The sequence below is a fragment of the Lynx canadensis genome, chromosome A3 (assembly GCF_007474595.2).
Source record: "Lynx canadensis isolate LIC74 chromosome A3, mLynCan4.pri.v2, whole genome shotgun sequence".
Classification (NCBI taxonomy): Eukaryota; Metazoa; Chordata; class Mammalia; order Carnivora; family Felidae; genus Lynx; species Lynx canadensis.
Genome location: NC_044305.1, coordinates 517,516 through 536,241, shown reverse-complemented (window position 1 = coordinate 536,241; position 18,726 = coordinate 517,516). Strand labels below are relative to the sequence as shown.

General features: G+C 57.0%; 1 protein-coding gene across 1 annotated transcript; it reads right to left on the bottom strand.

Moving 5' to 3' along the window:
- Window positions 1-8,966: 8,966 nt before the first annotated feature.
- On the bottom strand, window positions 8,967-18,256 carry STMN3 (stathmin 3). The gene is made up of 5 exons (XM_030309183.2): window positions 18,152-18,256; window positions 12,030-12,125; window positions 11,579-11,754; window positions 10,115-10,306; window positions 8,967-9,356 (listed from the first exon to the last, which is right to left on the bottom strand). Exons 1-5 carry the CDS (start codon window positions 18,168-18,170, stop codon window positions 9,297-9,299), a joined length of 543 nt encoding a protein of 180 aa, XP_030165043.1. The 5' UTR covers window positions 18,171-18,256; the 3' UTR covers window positions 8,967-9,296.
- Window positions 18,257-18,726: the final 470 nt, after the last annotated feature.

Below are 18,726 nucleotides of genomic sequence, written 5' to 3'. Positions count from 1 at the left end.
AATTACCAGGTTTTCTTTCTCATAGTAACCCTTAAAAGGGGCTTTCAACATTCTTTCTGAGTCCGCGCTGCGCCATACAGTGTTCTGTTGACTGCCACCCCCCAGCCGCACTGTCCTGTATCCACTGGACACGCCCTCATTTACATTTAAGTTAATTAAAATTCGGGGCCTCAGCTTTCACTGAGCCAAGAGACACACGCAGATGTAGGGTTAGGGAGCTCTGAGAATTGCTCGCGCTCACTCTAATTACTTTTAATTACAGGTAAGGCCCATGCATTTTCCAGAGCGTAAGAAGATAGTAAGCATTACTCAGTTTTTATGGGGTACCCTTGATTTGGGAGCCAGGTACAACCCTTGCTGTTTGATTGAGAGGCGCAGGGGGAGGCCTCAGAGCGGTGGTTATCTAGCTCCATCTGCTCCGTCCAGAGCTGGGCAGTTGGCAGGCTTTCTGCCCTTGGCCGGAGGACGCCAGAGGAGTCTCTGCAGCGGTGCGGTATCCCGCGTGTTCCTTGATCCGCCTGCGCTCCCTACCTGCACCGGGCAGTCGGGGTGCAGCACCCAGAGGGTGTCTTTGTCCGCCCACTCAGGGAACAGGGTGGACAGCATGAACTCTTCTGATGTGGGTGTGATTGATTTCTCATTGCGAGCAGCGGGCCAGAGAACCCCACCCCCTCATCCCTGCGTGCTCCCCCTGAGGGCACAGGGAAGGCAGGAAACAAACGCCTTGTTCAGAACCAAGCATGAACCCGTGATCAGTCTTCAGTAGGAAGATCACTGAAGACCATTTCCCAAATTGGAGGTTTTCAAACAGACTTCATTTCAGTGATGTTATAATTGGGAGAGTGGCAGTTTCATTCCGTCTTCAATAATTTAGAGTGTACTTAAACCAGTGATGGAAAAAAAAAATTTTTTTTTAAAGATGATACTACTGAGGGGCACCTGGGTGGCTCAACCGGTTGAGCGTCTGACTTCGGTTGAGGTCATGATCTCATGTGTGGTGAGTTCAACCCCCGCGTCGGGCTCTGTGCTGACAGCTCAGAGCCTGGAGCCTGCTTCCGATTCTGTCTCCCTCGCTCTCTGCCCCTCCCCCGCCCCTGCATGCGAGAGCGAACTCTCTCTCTCTCAAAAATAAGTAAACATTAAAAAAAAATTTTTTTTTAAAGATTAAACTATTCAGTTTGTGCGAGTGCTGTTGTTTTATTATCTGGTAAATATGAGAATACACGCGCAATCTGTGTGTCTGTCATTTATCTGAGCTTCTTTGTCCTCACGTTCTTGAAGTAAATGCCAATAAAGTCAAAGGGAGAATGCTCAGAAGGGCGCTGGAGACGGACGGACGCCATGCTCCTGTGGCCCAGGAGAGAGCGTGCACGTGACAGTGTGCCTGTACCAGCTGCCTGGTGCTGTGGCCATCAGCCCGAGTCCGGGGGCACCCAGCATCCCTGGTCTCTGGTCTCTGCGTTCGGGCTGCTGCGTGACCTTCATCGTTCCTACCATAGGCCCTCAGGCTCGGCAGTGGGACCTGTGTTCACCTTTGTGTCTCCCAAAGAATGAACTTGCAGCTCTGGGCTCTGCTTGGCCGACAGGAGAGCAGAATAGAACAGCGTATACAGGGGGTTGGGGTGGTGATTTCTCCCCAGGAACACCCATGTGAGATTCCCAGCCCACCGCAGGCTCCCAAGGGGAGGGGAGATTTTGCTCTCGATTTATTACAGAGGAAGGCAAGTCACACTGTCTTGCAAGCCACTGACTTCAGACCTTCTGACGATGCCTGGACCCCATGGAGGCCGTGAGACTATGGGTGTCATCCAGGCCCAAGAATGCTATGGCCTCACCATGCCCCACCCCCTACTCAGGCTCTGCTTCCTTCGGCTCCTGACCAGACAGGACAGCAAGACAAAGACAGGCTCCAGTTCTGCCGGCAGTCAGCTGATCTTTCCCTCCAGCACTGCAAGGGCGCCTGGGGGAAGGTGGCTCCTGCACCGGGAGCCTCAGAAGCACACATGGGGACGAGGCACACGCAAACTCAAGACCAGTGGGCTGACAGAAGAGTATGGAAGGTTCACATTGCCTCCAACCGCAAGAAACTGCCCCGTATCACGCTTTGGTTTACTATTAAAGAACAGTCTATTAATAACACATTTTCCTTCAACCACGGATCTGAGGCCAGATTTTTTTCATATGCTTCATTCTCACTAATTTTTTTCCCCTAAGAAAGTGTCACTTATTTGTTTGTTGTAGCTGTTTACACTTTTTATTAGTGCACGAATGTACATGGGGGACGGTGGAGAGAGAGAGGGAGAAAATCCCAAGCAGGCTCCGTGGTGTCAGCACAGAGCCCAATTCGGGGCTTGATTTGTGATTATGAGATCATGACCTGAGCTGAAATCAAGAGTCGGACACTTAACCAACTGAGCCACCCAGGAGCCCCTGGTTTTTTTTTAAGCAAACATTGTTAGATATTTGTGCTACAATATCACTGTATGTTTTCACCAGGTCACTAAAATCAAATGTAATTTTTCAGGATCCAGTTAAGATCCTAGAGCCCTTGTCTTTTCTGTTGTTTTTCCACTTTGATTTTATTTTACATCTTTTGTGCTTTTATTTCACTTTTGTTTTACATTATTTTGTCATTTTCCATTATATCTTAGGGAACTTCTAAAATTAAGGGGTTTATTTTGCAATTAAAAAATTTTTTTAATGTTTATTCATTTTTGAGAGAGAGAGAGAGACAGAGCGTGAGTGTGGGAGGGGCAGAGAGAGAGGAAGACACAGAATCCAAAGCAGGCTCCAGGCTCCGAGCTGCCAGCACCGAGCCCTATGCAGGCTCGAACCCACGAGCTGTGAGATCATGACCTGAGCCAAAGTCGGATGTTTAACCGACTGAGCCCCCCACGCACCCCAATAGGGGTCTTTCTTTCCTTAAGTGAGATTATTACTTTCACTAATTTTTTTTTACTTGGGTAGAGTCGCAGCACAATACTGTTTCTCAAAATGTTACGTTAATATGTAACGGGTGGATCATTTCAGATGAATTGCTCTTTTTTTAATTTCTGAGTTTTAATTTCTAACATGGTAACTGTGAATCTGCACAATCTACATTAACAGAAAGTTTATGAAACCAAAAAGTTGGAAAGAATTTCCCAAAAGCCCGGTGCAGCGGGGCAGCCACAGGACACAGAAGCACGGCTCCCAGAGGCTCTAAGTGTGTCAGCGTCAACACTGCTAACCACGCACGTCCTGTCTGAAGGAAAGCAGCTTTGGTGGCTCGAGGTTTTTTTCTCTGTACTTTTGCAGTGAACATGTGACACGTATAACCAGAAAAAACATTGACGTGATACAATAACGCCTACCTGTTTTCCTCATAGTGGACATTATGAAGATCAGAAACTTTTTTTTTCTTTTGTTTTTTTTATTTTTTAAAAAATTTTTTTTCTCTCTTTTATTTTTTTTTAACGTTTTATTTATTTTTGAGACAGGGAGAGACAGAGCATGAACAGGGGAGGGTCAGAGAGAGGGAGACACAGAATCTGAAACAGGCTCCAGGCTCTGAGCTGTCAGCACAGAGCCCGACGCGGGGCTTGAACTCAGGGACTGCGAGATCGTGACCTGAGCCGAAGTCGGCCGCTTAACCGACTGAGCCACCCAGGCGCCCCCAGAAACGTTTTAAAATGCCCTGAAAAATCATAACTTACCCTGTGTGCATAGTCTTACTACCACGGAAGTTCTCCCAGGGCAGGAGCTAGGCTTTCGAGTCAACACCATTCTCTGGAGTGAGGCACACACACACAGTAAGCACTTGCTGAACTCATGCTGAATACACAAATAAATGCATGAATGCCTTTTTTTTTTTTAATGTTTTTTATTTATTTTTGAGACAGAGAGAGACAGAGCATGAGCAGGGGAGGGGCAGAGAAAGAGGGAGACACAGAATCCGAAGCAGGCTCCAGGCTCCGAACTGTCAGCACAGAGCCCGACGCGGGGCTCAAACTCACGAACCGTGAGATCGTGACCTGAGCCAAAGTCAGACGCTCAACTGACTGAGCCCCCCAGGCGCCCCTAAATGCACGAGTGTCTTAAAGTTAATTATACTGGGGCACCTGGCGGGCTCAGTCAGTGGAGCACGTGACTCTTAATCTCAGGGTTGTGAGTCTAAGCCCTACGTTGGGTGTAGAAATACTTAAAAACAGATAAACCCTTAAAAAAATAAAGCTATGAATTATATGTCTGCAACTTCTGGTTGCGGCTGAATTGTGTCCCTCCCCAAAATATGTTGACATCTCAACTCCTAGTAACTCAGAGTGTGACCTTACTTGGAAATAGCGTTGTTGCAGGCGTCGCTGGTTAAAACGAGGCCATATTGTATCAGGCTGGACCCTGAATCCAACGTCTCGTGTCCCATAGAGACACGCACAAAGGGGAGACGGCCATGTGGCCACAGAGACTGGCGTGACACGTGTACAAGCCAAGGGATGCCAAAGATTTTGAGTGTTCAGCAGAACACCAGCTCTGGTTCCCCATCCCAGGGGAGAGCAAAGCTCATCACAGCACCAGCCGCTCGGGTAAAAGTCCAAACACTTCTGCCCCTGCATCCTGGCATCGGAGTTGCCAAGGAAACCATGAAGCAGCCGGGTGCTGAGAGCAGTTTACTCATGCGAGGAAGAGGAAGGGGCAGTGGGGTCCACTTGGGTGGCTGGTCCCCACGGCCCCACCCCTCCTGTGCCGCAGGGGGAAGGCCCCACCCCCTGAGAGCCGGGGGCCTGCCTGACGGTGCAGGCACGAGCAGGACTGAGCTCGCGGTGGGGAAGTGTGTCCCGCACAAGTTCTGTGGGCTTCTTATTTGTTGGAAAGAAGGTTCCAGGCCCAAAGCCCTTTTTTTTTCCTTTTTTTGTAAATTTTTAAGTATTATTTCTGAGAGACAAAGAGAGACAGATGGTGAGTGGGGGAGGGGCAGAGAGGGAGACACAGAATCCGAAGCAGGCTCCAGGCTCTGAGCTGTCAGCAAAGAGCCCGACACGGGGCTCGAACTCACAAACCGTGAGAACATGACCTGAGCCGAAGTCCCACGCTTAGCTGACCAAGCTGCCCAGGCGCCCCGGAAGCCCATTCTTAAGTGGTGCTGCTTGGGACTGAAAGGCTGCCTTTCCCAACAGCCAGAGCTAGGAGAGGCCAGGAGGATTCTCTGGCCCAGGTTTCAGAGGAAGCACGGCCTTGTGACCCCTTGATTTTCGGCTTCTGGCCTCAGAACTGTGAGCAAATACATTTCTGATGTTTTCAGCCCCAGTTTGTGGTACTTGTCACCGCAGACCTAGAAAACTAATATCAGTGTTGAAGAGCGAAACTTCTTCAGCGAAGAGAGAGGCGGCCGTGGTCGGTGCTCGCTTCTTCCGCCCCCACCTGCACGCAGCCACAGCTGAGCTCACCCGAGGGGAAGCCTGCGAGAGGCTGCAGGGAGGCCATGCCCGGGACAGACATCTCTCTGTGCCGCCATCTGGCCTGTTTTGCTAGACGCCGTATTTTGGGGCGGGGGCCCGCTGCAGCCCCCAGACACTGAGTGAACACCAGCTGTGTCCACAACACGCGGGTTGCTCAAGACAGGACGCCTGAGGCGGGTATAAAAGATGCCCATAGATCCTTTGACACACTTCCTCTCCGCAGGTGGAGCCTGACTCCCCTCCAGTGCGGGCTCTTCTTGATGATGTGCTGCTGCTTTTTTTTTTTTTATGTTTATTTTTGAGAGAGAGACAGAGAGAGTGTGGGCGAGCGGACAAGGGGTAGAGAGAGGGAGACACAGAATCCGAAGCAGGCTCCAGGCTCTGAGCTGTCAGCACAGAGCCGGAAGCGAGGCTCAAACTCATGAACCGTGAGATCACGACCTGAGCCAAAGTGGGACGCTCAACCGACTGAGCCACCCAGGCACCCCGGAGACGCGCTTCTAACAAAGGGCATGTGTGTGCTCCGCCCAGGATCGGTTCACGCAGCTCAGGCGGCTCGCCCCGAGGGGACCAGCCCTGGGAGAGTTCATGGGGAGAGGACCTGACGTCGAATCTGCGTAAGCGGGCCAACTCGGGGATCCTCCAGCCCAGGTCCAGCCTGCAGGTGACCAGGGCCTTGGCCGATGTCCCAACCACGACCTCAGGAGAGACCCTGAGCCAGACGGCCCAGCTCCTGAGACCCTGATTTATGGACGCTGTGAGATGAGGGGTGTTGTTTTAAGCCACCGCTTGGGGTAACTTGTTCCACAGCGGTAGATAACTAATACAGGACTGGCTCCCCAGAAGGGCTCCTGCCTTTCCTTTTCTTTGTTAGGGAAAGCGTGATCTGTCCGTGAAGGATTCCTCCATGTTATGACTGTTGCAGATGCCATCTGCCCCTCGCTGCCTGATTAGGGCCCCCCTAAGAGTCGAGAAGCCCTGGTCTGTGACCAGCCTGGTCCTCTGGGAACGCCAGGCTCCGTGGCGTGCATGTGTCTATGTAACCAGAATACAGCCGTGCAGAGCTTATGCCTCATGAAAATATTCTCAACACGCTCCCTTTCTCTCCCATTGTCCCCAGGCTTCTGATGGCTCTATTTCTTATGGAGCTGTGTGTCCAGAGTCTGCCTTTCCCACCTGTCCCTGGGCAGGGGAAGGTGAGGATATGGTTCCCACTGTGTCAGCCTGGGGAAGTCACTAGGACTGCCTCAGGGGAGGGCCAGGAGTGTGGGGGAGAGGTGACCGGGTCTCCCTGGACCCTGGGGAGCAGGCACCTACTCAGGGCCTGGGCCTGAGGCCCATGTGTGGGCCTGAGCAGACGCTGCGTGGACAGCCACCAAACATGCCTCCTCCCTAGCAGAGGGGTCCCTGCTGGGCACCCCAAATGGCTACGTGGGTCCCATGGAACAGGCCGACGACCAGTTGAAGTCCAATGTCTTCTCGTTCTCCTTTTGCCGCTCAAGGAACCCGTTTTCTGCCTGTGAGCGATCAGCTGCGCAGTGGGGTCCACAGAGCCGTGGGGTACATCCCTGGGAGGCCAGGACCCACCCACACCTGAGTGAGATCCACAGGACGGTGCAGTGAGAAAGACAAGCCTCAGACCTCAGGCCCCCATGTGCCCCCCATCGCAGCAGCCGGAGGCCCCCGAGCCCAAGCTGCCAGGACAGTCCCCCTGCAGCCACAAGTCCTGCCCCCTCCCTCACACTGCCACTGTCACCTGGGGCTCCAGAGAGGAAAATGGACTGGGGGGTCATTTCCACACTCACTTCTTAAAGCCCCAAGGTCGTTAGAACTGTCGGTAATTGTGATTCAAACAAGCTTGATAAGGGGCTTTAGTCGGAGTTCTACACTAAGCATTCAGGCACTCACGAGGAGTGGCCCTGAAGCCCGTGTGACCCCACAGATGCAGGATGCACAGGGCACAGTTCAACCGCTTCTTAAACACGCGAGTTTTTCTGTCTGTAGTCATTCATTTGATTTAATGTAAAGTTCACTTTCACTACGTGGAGGACGTCGGCACAGCCACACTAGGCTTCCAGCTATGCGAGAGCTGCCCCGGCTCACAGATCCAGCCTTCCCTTCTCTTTCTGCTTCCCCTTCCGAGTCCCACAAAAGCCACATGTGGGTTCCAATCCTAACTTGCCGCTCCCTCGGAGGCCGTGTGGGTGGGGATTAGGAGAGTGGGTGTGGGTCCCTACTTCCTCTAAGTCTATGGCAGGGAATCTGTGTCTACTGTGCGCTCTGGCTCGGCCCTGGGAGACCACCAGCAGTGCCCCCGTAGGTTTCTGTGGGACGGATACCGGGGCACTGGGCGCTGGACCCACCTGGTTTCTGAGGTGCCGGCTCTGGGTCCTGCAAGAACCTGCAGTCTGTCCCCTCATGCTGGCCAGCAAGAGGATGGTCAACAGGGACCCTGCCCTCGGTGCTCAGCTGTGGGATGGGACTGCTATGGAGAAGGGCAGGATGCCACGGTGACACAAAGACTGGACACCGCCCGTGTCCAGCAGATGAAGGCCTCACAGGCCAGCGCTGGGGGATCTGGAGGTTGCACCCCTGGCTGAGGGAGGGGAAGGAACCCGGTCCAGGAAGGTCTTGGCAGGAGAGGCCTAGGGCCACGTCTCCAACCTGCAGGCTGCCCAGAGGGGGCCGCTGGTCAAGAACGTCAAGGATGGAGAAGGGAGGAAGGCTGTTTGGGAACCCTGTCCCCCAGCATCTGAATCTGCAGGCAGCTGGGCCCCTACTCCCTTTGCTGTCTGTTCCCTGAGGGGCACTCGTGGCTGCCACTCACTCACGCCTAGCCACACCTGTCCGGAGGCAAGCCTGAAAGGCCCATGGCCAGGAGCATCATGGGAGCGTCTTTCTACCGGAGTGAGGGCATGCGAAGGGGCCAAGACTCAAAAGAGCTCCGAGGACGGGGTTCCCCAAGGGTCTGTGAAGTCCAGGGGGAGAAGAGCAGTGATGATGGAGGAGGGCTTTCCCCACGTGGGTACTGGGCCAGAAGCTCTAGGAGGGCACTCCCGGGAGGAGGGGCCGGCAAGGGGTGCCCACAACCCTCTAGACCATGGCGGCTCGCTCCTGGGTCCCCGGTGGAGAATTCCCGCTTCCTGGGAGACTCAGGCCAGGCCATATCCCTCCCCACTCCCACTTCAGCCACAGGCAATGGCTGTGGCCTCCCAGGTCAGCCCAAATTGCCCCCTGAAGACCAGGTGGTCTCAGAGGACCCCTCTGCGACCACAGTAAAAGGCTGCCAACCGTACCCACAAATTCCAAAACATTCCACTGCACAGACGGCTTCCTCGGCTGGCCGCAGTGACAGAATGCCCTGCCCCGAGGTCCTTCTTTCTTCCTCCGTCCCCTCCCACGCGCTCAGGCCCTGTCCCACCGAAGACGGCACAGGTGGTGTGCCTTTGCCTATCGGCGGGGAGCTGGCTCAGAGGCTGTGCCCCAAGTGACAAGGTGCTCACGGGACAACCCAGCATAAGGACCCACATGTTCCTGCTACCACCACTGGATTTATTGAGGCTGCCACCACGTCTGCTAAGAGGGCCACCAAGAGGGGACCCAGCCACTGCCCGGCCTGGTGCCTGAACTGAGGGACTGTGTGCCATGTTCTGGTGGCTCCTTGAGGGAGAGCCTGTGGAGAGTGACAGGCCACAAGGACTGGACAGCTCAGAGCGGAAAGAGAAGCATGAGCTAGGAGTGCAGGGTAGGGAGGGGGCAGGAACCAAAGTTGCATCTAGACAAAGTGGGACAAGACGAAACCAGAACCCGCGTGTGTAGACGTCTCCTCTCAGGATCCAGGCGCCTCTGGGCCGCAGCCCCTTAGCCGGACATCTCCTCTCGCTGCTCCTTGTTCCTGCGCACTTCAGCTGCGTGCAGCTCCTGTGAGGACAGGTGGAGGTGGGCGGCGCCCCGCCCCTCCCCCACACCCAGTTTTCAGGGACCCTCCCAAGTGCGGGAGAAGCGACCAACGAGGGCACCTTAGCGACCAGGACTGAGGGTCAACAGAGAGCAGGAGGAGGTCCGCGTCATCCTCTGACAGTGTGGCCCGAGTGCGGGGACTGGCCCTCAATGCGACTGGGGTTGCGCCCAAACCACAGAGGGGGAGTTGGAACTCAGGTAACTTCCTTGGGATTGCGGACTCCACGGTGTCCCCTGGCACCAACCTGGTTCCACCCTGTGGTCTGAAGCAGAGGCCACTCCCGGGGGCTCCGGCCAGGGCAGGGCCTCGCCTCACTCTGGGCTGTCTCCTAGCTGGACGGGGAGCAGCCGGGGCGCGAGAGCGCTGGTGGTGCGGTGGGCAGGGGCCAACCGAACGAAGGGGCTCGTGGGTGCTTCCCCGGCCCCTCCCCTCTTCTGGCTCAAACCCGGGATACGCGTCCTTCCGGGCACTTCCAAAACAATGACCACCCGTTTATTACCGCGGTTATTGGCCCTGTCCCACCGGGACTGGACAATTGGCCTTGGCTGTGGCACTGCGGGAGGCGCCCAACAAATGCAGGCGGAGCCCGCCTCTCGCGGCCCGGGACCCACCCCGCCCCGGCACCGCCCCCTGCGTGGAGCCCCGCCCCTTCCTGCTTTGGCACGCCCCCTCCCGGTCCCGGTCGCGTTCCCTGCTCAAGCCCCGCCCCGGCGCGCACCTTCTCGCGCAGCCGCTCGCGCAGCGCCGCCAGGTGCGCCTCGCGGATCTCCTTGCTGAGCTCCATCTTGTAGTTGAGCTTCTCCTCCGCCAGACGACTGAAGTTGTTGTTCTCCTCCAGCGCCTTGTGCAGCACCTCGCGCTCGTGCTCGCGCCGCTCGGCCAGCTGCTTTAGCACCTGCGCCTCCTGCGTCTGTGCGGACGGGCGGGGGCGCGCGCGTGGGCGGTGGCCGCCCGCTCCGCCCCGCCCCGCCCCCAGCCTGCCCTCCCCCCCCCCACCGGCGCGCGGTCTCGCCCCGCCCAGTGCCCTCATTGCCCTGCCCTGCTGCCCCGGGACGCGCGTCCTCCAGGAGCCCGGATCTACACTGTCCTGCCGTCGGCGAGGGTGTCCACCTGGTCCCGCTTTGCCGGGGACTTCCTGGGCTTTAGCATCACAAGGTCCGCGTGCCCGCAGAACCCTCGGCCCCAGACACACCGGAAGCTGCTGACCCTTTCTGTGAGTTCTCAGCTCCCAGAGCTGCCCCTCCCACGAGGCTGAGTGCGCCCACGCAGTAAGAGAGGCTCTGTCCTGCTCGCTGCCGCCTCCAGAGCTCCTGATGCACTCAGGGAATGTTGGAGGAGCAGAGCAAGTTCCAAACTTAAGGGCTGTCACTGAGCCTTCACTGTCTCCTCTAAAAAGTAGGTGCGTGATACCCACCAGGTTCTGAATTCCCTGAGGTGCGGAGAGCTGTGCACGGGCCCCCAGGGCTGGGGAGAAGGGACTGGTTGGGGCAAGGAGCCCGGGACTCCTGGCTCTATACTGTCTGTCCTTATTTGGGGGAGGGGCTGCTTGGTGAGGGTCAGAGACCCAAGGATGATCACCCACACTTCCTTCCTTCTGGGCCCACCCACGTGCCAGTCACTACTAGCTAACCCTAGGAGGCCTGGGTTCCCAGGTTTCACTGGGACATGCTACAAGGGATCCAGAGCCACTGCCCCTGCCCAAGGGGCAGCCCTCAGCACTGCACTCCTGAGGGTACCCCTGTTGTGTGTGTTTCAGTCTCCATGGGGCTGGTGTGAGGGGGAGGGGTGGGGAGGGAGGCTGGGGCCCCCTGAGCTCCCAGCAGGTCTGGGCTTGCAGCCCCCAACACATGGCAGCCCCTTTGTTCTCACTTCTCTGCCCTGGAGAAGGGTGCTAGTCTAGCCTCATGTCCCAGGACCCCTCCTGGCTGTGGCCAAGGACATCCCCTCCAACAGCATCTGCTTCCTATCTGTCTCCGGCTGGCTGCCTTTGGGGATGCCTTATCCTCCCTGTCCCATTCTGATCTCCCCAGAGGCGATCCAGGGAACCATGAGACCCTCTCCCCCCCAAGCTAATAGCCAAGCAGCAGCTTGGAGTACCCTGTGCCTGGAGGGCTCTGTCTGTGCCCATCCAGGCCTCCTGGCCACCTTCCTCAGGACCTGGAGGCAGGGGTGGGCTCCTCACCTTCCTCCGTTCCTCAGCTGCCTCCAGCCGCTTCTGCAGCCCCTCCAGGGAGGTGTCCTTCCTCTTGGGGGGAGAGGAGAGCACTGGGCTCTCAGGGGACAGGTCAGAAGGGGACTTGAGGATGACCTCGAAGCTCTGGCCAGAGGCCCTCTTGTCCAGCTGCTTCACCTCCATGTCTGTAAGATCAGACGGGGACTTCAGGATGCTGAGGGGGCCTGTTCCCAGCACACATCCAAGTCAAGGGCTGGGGGAGGGAGCACGGCTGCTCACGTGGGACTCCCAGGCCTGAGCCCCCAGGACCACCGCCCCCATCAGAGCTTCCCTCTCCAGAAGCCAACTAGGGGAGCGTGTGGGGGAGGGGGGTTGGAGAGGCCACGGGGCCAGGGAACAAGGTAAGGAGGAGGCAGGCACTGGTCAAGCAGGACCTGTCAGTGGCCTGGGGCACACTCACCCCCATACTGGTAGATGGTGTTGGGGTGCGGCTGTGAGTAGAAACAGGAGCAGATGAGCGACAGCACTGACAACTCCTTCATCTTCTCCTTGTAGGCTGTGGGCATGAGGCCAGCATGAGAGGGCGCCACGACCTCACCTCCTGGTGGCCCCCTCGTCCTCTCCCGGCATTCTTCCCATGCTGTGTCTCTCGTCGGGAAGTCTGTTTATCTCGCTCTCTTTTCTGTTCCCTCACCTCTCTACGTCTCTCCTCTCCTCTTCCCTCCTCTCCCCACCCCTCCCAGAAGTTGACGGTCTTTCCCTGGCACCCCTCCCTGTGTCCTGCATTGTTCTCCCTGCTCCAGGCTCCTTGTGCTCCCCTCCCTCCTCTTCTCTCTCTTGGCATTTCTGTTTGTCTCTGTTCATCCTTCTGTCTCCCTCACACTCTGTCACTCTCTGTCTGTATCTTTCCACATCTCCATGACTCTGTCACTGTATTTTCCCAACTCACCCTCCCTGTACTTCCCCCTCTTTACTTCCTCCCCTTTCCCTCTCACAGATACTAACCACCACATCAGATGTGGTGCTTCTGCAGGCAGCACTTTCTTGGGCTGTCCACTTGGGTGAAGCCCTCAGAATTCCTCTTATGCGCCCCCCCCCACTTACCCTGACAGCATTGGAGCCTCCCCCCCCCCCCCATCCCCCAAAACCTGGCTCTGAACAGGCCCAGGCTTTCTGTTCTTCTAGGGCCAGAGGGTAGGGAGCTGTCCGTTCAGCACCAACACCTGCCCTCTAGCTTTGCAGAGCAAGTACCCACGGCCAGTGTCCCCAGTGCCCAACTAGAAAAGGAGGCCATGAGCCCTGTCAGAAGACGGAGGAGCCCACTGTCAGAGTGGGAATGAATGAGCTATTTGTGGTCCATTTGTGACAAGCCAGACCCCAAAGTAGACACGTTGGTCAGGTGTCTCACTAGTGTTTAAGCATCTTCAGGTCCAAGACTGTCCCCCTGCTCAACCGAGATGATACTGGACCCAAGGGGTGAGGGTGACTTGTGCAAAGCCCCTCAAGTACAGTTCAGGTGGTCTGTGTTCTTTCCACAACTCCAGCATGTCACAAAGACCAGGAGGCTCAGAGACCCATGCCCCTGCCTCCCTAGCTAGAGAAGCTGGGACAGGTCTCCAGAGAGATGCTCCAGAGAGGGAACATGGCTTCTGTGAAGGAAAAGCTACCTACAGGGCTCTTCCCAGGGGCAGATACCAATTTGGACAAGTGTTGAGGTGGACAAGAAAATTCCTGATCAAATTTCACATGAGACAATGTCTTTAAGTTGAGTTAATGTGAAATTGGGGAAAGTGCTGGTGTAGAAACAGGACACAGGACATAGGACAGAAATCATCAGGCCCTTGTCTGAGGGAATAGCTCACAGTGAGCAGGGTTTTCTCACAACCAGTGCAGAGAATGATGTTATTTGATCTAAATGTCCTGATGATCCAGACTCCTCTGGAGAGAGCCCGAGAGACCTTAAAGGGAGCACAATGAATCCTGGGCTGGCAGCAGGGAGAGCCTTTAAGGGGCTTGGAGGGGAAGCAGGGCAAAGACATATCTTGGTAAGTGGGCCAGACGAGGGCAGGCTTCCAAGGGAATTTCGGCCTGAGTTGCCAATTTTATTTTTTCACAAGCAGAATCTATTTGTGCATTTTTGTGCTGTGAAAAGTTAATTTTAAAAAGAAGGCAGAGGGTACATCACAATACATGTGCTGGGGAGTTAGAGAGTGTGAGAGCAGGCAAAGCAGCCCTTCAGAAGCAGCAGACTAGGAGGCATTTGGGCATTTGGAAAGGCTGGGGAAGTCACCAGCCCTGTGCTCAGAGGCAAGGTCAGGACGGGAGCAAGAGGGTATCTGGGTCAAGGCGACATACTTGGGTCCTGGGAGAGGCCAGGAAGGAAAGGGCTCAGTCTAACCCTGCCACCACCAGCCTCCCTGGCAAGAGACAATGCTTCCCCTACCTCCCAGGGAGTCCTTCTACACCACATGTGAAACCTGCAAATGGGTCTACCATACAGGCCAGGAGCTTGGGGCCTCGCCGCTGCTCAAGCTCCTCTCTGCCTTGAGGCTGAGGTTTTCCTGGGAGAAGGAGCTGCACATTTATTACAGAGGAAGAACAAGTTCACAGACAAATGTCACCTCAGCATGAAGGGAGGCTGGCAGCAGTTCAGGGAGCAGGATGGGGAGGTTTGGCAGGCGTGAGCACCGCATTGTTAGGATAGAGGGGAGAGGGATGGTAGGGCTAAGACTGAGTCAGAGCTCTCTGAGGTCACAGCTCAGCCCAGGGGACCAGTGCCAACTGGAAAGTGAGGGACTCTGTCCTACAGCTGTAAATAGGGGTGCAGCTCAGTGTCTGATGGTCATGGAGATTCCCTGGGCTGGTTTCTCCCAGGCTGATGGCCCAGGGGGAGCTTCCTTCCCTGAGTAGCCAAGTGGGAAGGGGCACCCCCCAGAAGGGGGCTTTGGGAGTGAGGCTTGCTGTGTGGTTTGGCTACAAGTTGGAGGGGACTGGACAGCAAGTGAGGAAATTGGCAAATTTGCAGAGAGTGAGCCAGGAAAAGCCCACACATGGGGCCGGAGAGCAGGGCTGGGCCCAGCGGCTCCGAACACAGGAGGTTACACCTGTGTCCTCAGAGCTGGAGGGCTTAAAGGCCATGTCTCATTGCAGAGGGAAGAGGTTGAGGGCCAGACCCATCTAGGCACCTCTCCATACACAGAGCTCAAGTCAGGAAACCCCTCTACAGCTTGGAGGCATGCCCTTTCTCCCCCTCACCAGGACCCTTCTCTTCCCCATCACTGACTTCAGGGAGTCATTAAAAAACAAATCTCTGCTGTGAACTGGATTGCTTTCATCTCCCTCCTCCTCTTCATTGTATTAAATGTTAAATATGCAAATATGCACATTGGCCTTTTGGATGCTTAGATCCCAGGTGAGCAAGAGTTAGAAGGCACCACCTCAGCCTACAGTGGCATGGTAACAATAATGACATCACTCATAAGGTGGGTGCATGACATCCATACTCCCAACTGACCCTCAAGACCAGCCAGCCCAGGTAGATACGCTTGTCAGGCTCATTTCTACTGAGGGGAAAAAAGAGACTCAGAAGGCAAGGGGCCCAGCCAGAGTCACACAGCATGCCAGGATGGGAGCCTGGTCATGAGTCCCAGCCTCTGACTGTACTTTTCTGCTTGGAGCCTCATGGTGGTGGTGATAGGTGGTGTCTAGTCAGAACTGGGAGGGCAGGGGGCCCACAGATGCCTACTCACCCCAGAAGGGTCCTGGAGGCTGCTAATTGCTTCTTCACAGATGAAACTCCTTGCCATCCAGGCTGCCCCTCTCACTAGCCAGAGTCATAGGCAATGTGCTGGGAGCCCAGCATGGCAGGAATTGCCAGCAGAATTCACCTTTCCCTGAGCAGGAAACTCTGCAAAATGTGGCTGCAACAGTCACACTGCCCAACACAGACTGGGCACGCACCTCTCGTCAGGCAGCAGGCCGAGCACTGTTCCTGCAATATCTTGCTGTCTCTCAGAACAAGCCCAGGGGAGGTGCTGTCACTGCCATCCCCATCCACATGCAGCCCTGAGAGTTTAGGTAGCATGTGCAAGGCCTCCCAGCTCAACAGAGTTGCATAAGGAGACAGATATGAGCAGGAGTCTACAAAAGTGTGTGAAGAGCTGAGCATCTGGGAAGGACATCAGGAGATGGCCACCTGTCTGCTAAAGCTGTGTTCACTCTCTAGAGAATAAGGTTAGCTAGGGTGCCCATCTCCGAGATGGAGGGGAGGGAAGGGAGGGCCGCCTGTTGTGAGTCTCAACAATATAGCCCATCAGCAGGCACTCAGCTTTTCGGTCAACAGAGGAAGAGAAAGCTAAGGTCAATCTTGTAGTGACTATGAGATCATAGCAGACAATGACTCTAGTCACCAAGGCCAAATGAAGCCCACCAGCGAGCTGGGGCAGACAGGCCACTGAGGCCTGGGAGATCAGCTCCAATCAGAGAGGTCTCTTAACAGAGAAGCCGTAGCTGGGATTCAGTTAAACTGATTTCGGTCACAATTACTGGTGCGCTCACATAGCCACTTCTGGGCCAAACTCCTATCAAACTTTTATGAAGATGAGCACAGGTAGGTACACGTGTGGGCTGTGCTCTACCTAGGGCAGCACCAATGGTGAAACAGGAAAGGCCCAGCCCCATGGGACTCTGGCCAGGGGACGTTCTCCAGCTGGCATGCAGCACATCCATGAGGCAGTGGCTGTGCTGGACAGAACGGATGGTGAAAAGGTAACCTGGGCACCCAGAAAAATCCTGGGGCTAAGTGTGGGTCAGCAGGGCCCCAACAAGGCACTGCTGGTATCGGGGCTGTGAGGTCAGCGTCGGGCCCACCTCTGAGAGCCATCGGTGGTGCCGCTTTGGCTATTTCCCTTCACCACCTAATCTACCTGCTTACCTGTCAGATGGCAGGAATGAGGCCTACTGAGGGCTTTTATTAAAGGGGGTTCTTACTAAAGGGGGTGCGTGAGAGAAAAGGCCGAGAGCATCGCCCACGAGTGGTTGCTCTTTGTCTCCCACTCAGGCACAGATCCTGAGCGAGGGCCTGAAGCCCCACCTCAGTGTAGGACTGGGGTAACACTCTGGCCATGAGAAGGACAGACTGCCCTCAGTTCCTGGAGGGGAAGGTCTCATTCTGCCCAGAGCGGATCCCAATATATCTAAGGATGTCAACAAGAGAGAGCAGGGGGCGGACGAAGACCAGATGGACGGACCCAGTGCAGGAGGGGTGTGGTCAGTGACACACATGTTCCCCTCCTGGACAAGTGCAGAAGTCACCTGGGGCCTGGAGCCCAGGAGGCCTAAGAGGCTGGACAGGACTGGGCACATGAGAGTGGGTGGAGCTCTGCTAAAGCTGTGTTCACTCTCTAGAGAATAAGGTTAGCTAGGGTGCCCATCTCCGGGATGGGGGGGGAGGGAAGGGAGGGTTGGGAGTGTGGTTCCGGATGGAGTGGGGAACGGGGTGGAGGTTGGGGAGGGGGTGCTGCCCTGCTGTTCCTTCCACATGGAGTGCAAAGATGAAGCTGGTTTTGGGGCTCAGAGCATTCCTGGGGACAGCAAGCCCAACGTCCTCACATCCAGGGTCACCTGCAGCTCTCCTGCGTCCAGTAACTGCCCCGTGTCCACCTCTCCGCCAGAGCTCCCCTCCTGGAAGGCCCCGAGGGAGGAGGGTCGCAGCCTTGGTGGTGGGGGGGTGGGGGGAAGAGGGGGCGGGAGGGGGGGGTCTGTGGATCCGCAGCTTGGGAGGCGGGGCGGTCGGGGAGGGAGGGGCAGACCCCTCCTTGCTGGAAGGGCTTGGAAACTGCAGCAGCCCCTCCCCCATGCAAACCCTGCTGCGCAAAGGGCGGTGGCTTTTTTCGACCAGAACGGGTGGCACCTTGTCGCAGAGAGCGGTCCCCAAGCCCGCAGCAGCGAGGGAGGGGGCGGTGACGCTCGACGGGGGCGCGGCTCCCCGCTCGCTCCCCAGTCCTTCCGCAGCGTCCCTCCAGCCCCCAGGGCGCTCCTTTGGCGCAGGGAGGGCCCGGGCCCGCCAGCCCTGGGCTAGGGCTCCCGCAAAGAGTCCTACCCTCCCAGTCCCCAGCCTCGCGAAGGCAAGGTCCGACCAGGATCTGCGGGAGCCGGGCGCCTCGGGGGACGCTGTCCGCACCTCTCCAGCGCGTCCACCCAGGGGCACCGGCCCGCGTCAGGCCCGGGAGCCACTCTGCCACAGTCACGCCTGGCCTGACACGGCGGACACGGAAGGGGCAATGAGCCTCCAAACCTGACGTTCTCACCCTGGGTGCTCCCTTGGGCGCGGCCCCTGCCCAACGGCCCACGCTCGCCGCACCAGCGCCACAATCCTTGCCCTTGGGGCACCAGGTCGTCCCAACCCGTTGGCCTGAACTCTGGCTCATGGGGGTTCGGCCCGGCCGCGCCCCGCGCTCTGAGCGCGGGGTCTGAGATGTGGAAACAGGAGTCCGCCAACAGCCCCTGCTTTGGGCGAGGCCAGACAATGGCCTCAGCTCAGACCCGCCGCCGCCCCAGGAAGCCCGCGTGCCGGGCGCCTACCGGACAAGGTGCTGGCCATGGTGCTGGCGGCGGCGGAGGCTGCGGAGGCCGAGGAGGCGCGGGCGGCGGCTGGAGCTGCAGTCTGCAAATGCTGCAGTGCTGGGGAGGGGAGAGAGCGAGGGAGGACGGGAGGCGGGCGCAGAGAGGGAGGGAGGCAGCGAGGGAGAGAGAGAGAGAGAGGGACGGAGAGAGAGCGCGCTCGAGAGAGGGGGAGAGAGAGAGAGAGAGAGAGAGCGCGCGCTTGAGCGCCTGGCTGGCTGTGGCAGGGGCAGCCGTCAGAGAGAGAGAGGAGTGAAGACAGGGGAGGTTGGGAGGGGAGAGACCCGCCTGGGACGAAGGGTGGAGTATTGCAGCCAGATGCCCATCCTCCCACTGCTTACCTCTTGGACCCACTGCTGCCCAACTTGGCTTTGGCTTTGTGCAGGCTTGGGGGGATGGTGGAGACATTCCCCGTTCCCCAGGGTGGGCGTGGCAGGAGGGGACAGACCCCAACAGCGGGGGGGGGGGGGGTTGGAGAGCTCTTCACCTGAGCCTGGGAGGTGCCTTCTGTGTGCCCAGGGCTGTGCTGAGGGGAA

Bases quoted from the DNA above. Each gene is read 5' to 3' on its own strand.
- STMN3 (XM_030309183.2), bottom strand. The intron at 11,755-12,029 runs GTGAGTGTGCCC...CTGATCTTACAG, and splicing joins CACCATCTACCAGTATGGGG to ACATGGAGGTGAAGCAGCTG. The intron at 9,357-10,114 runs GTGCGCGCCGGG...CTGTCCTCACAG, and splicing joins GCGAGCGGCTGCGCGAGAAG to GAGCTGCACGCAGCTGAAGT.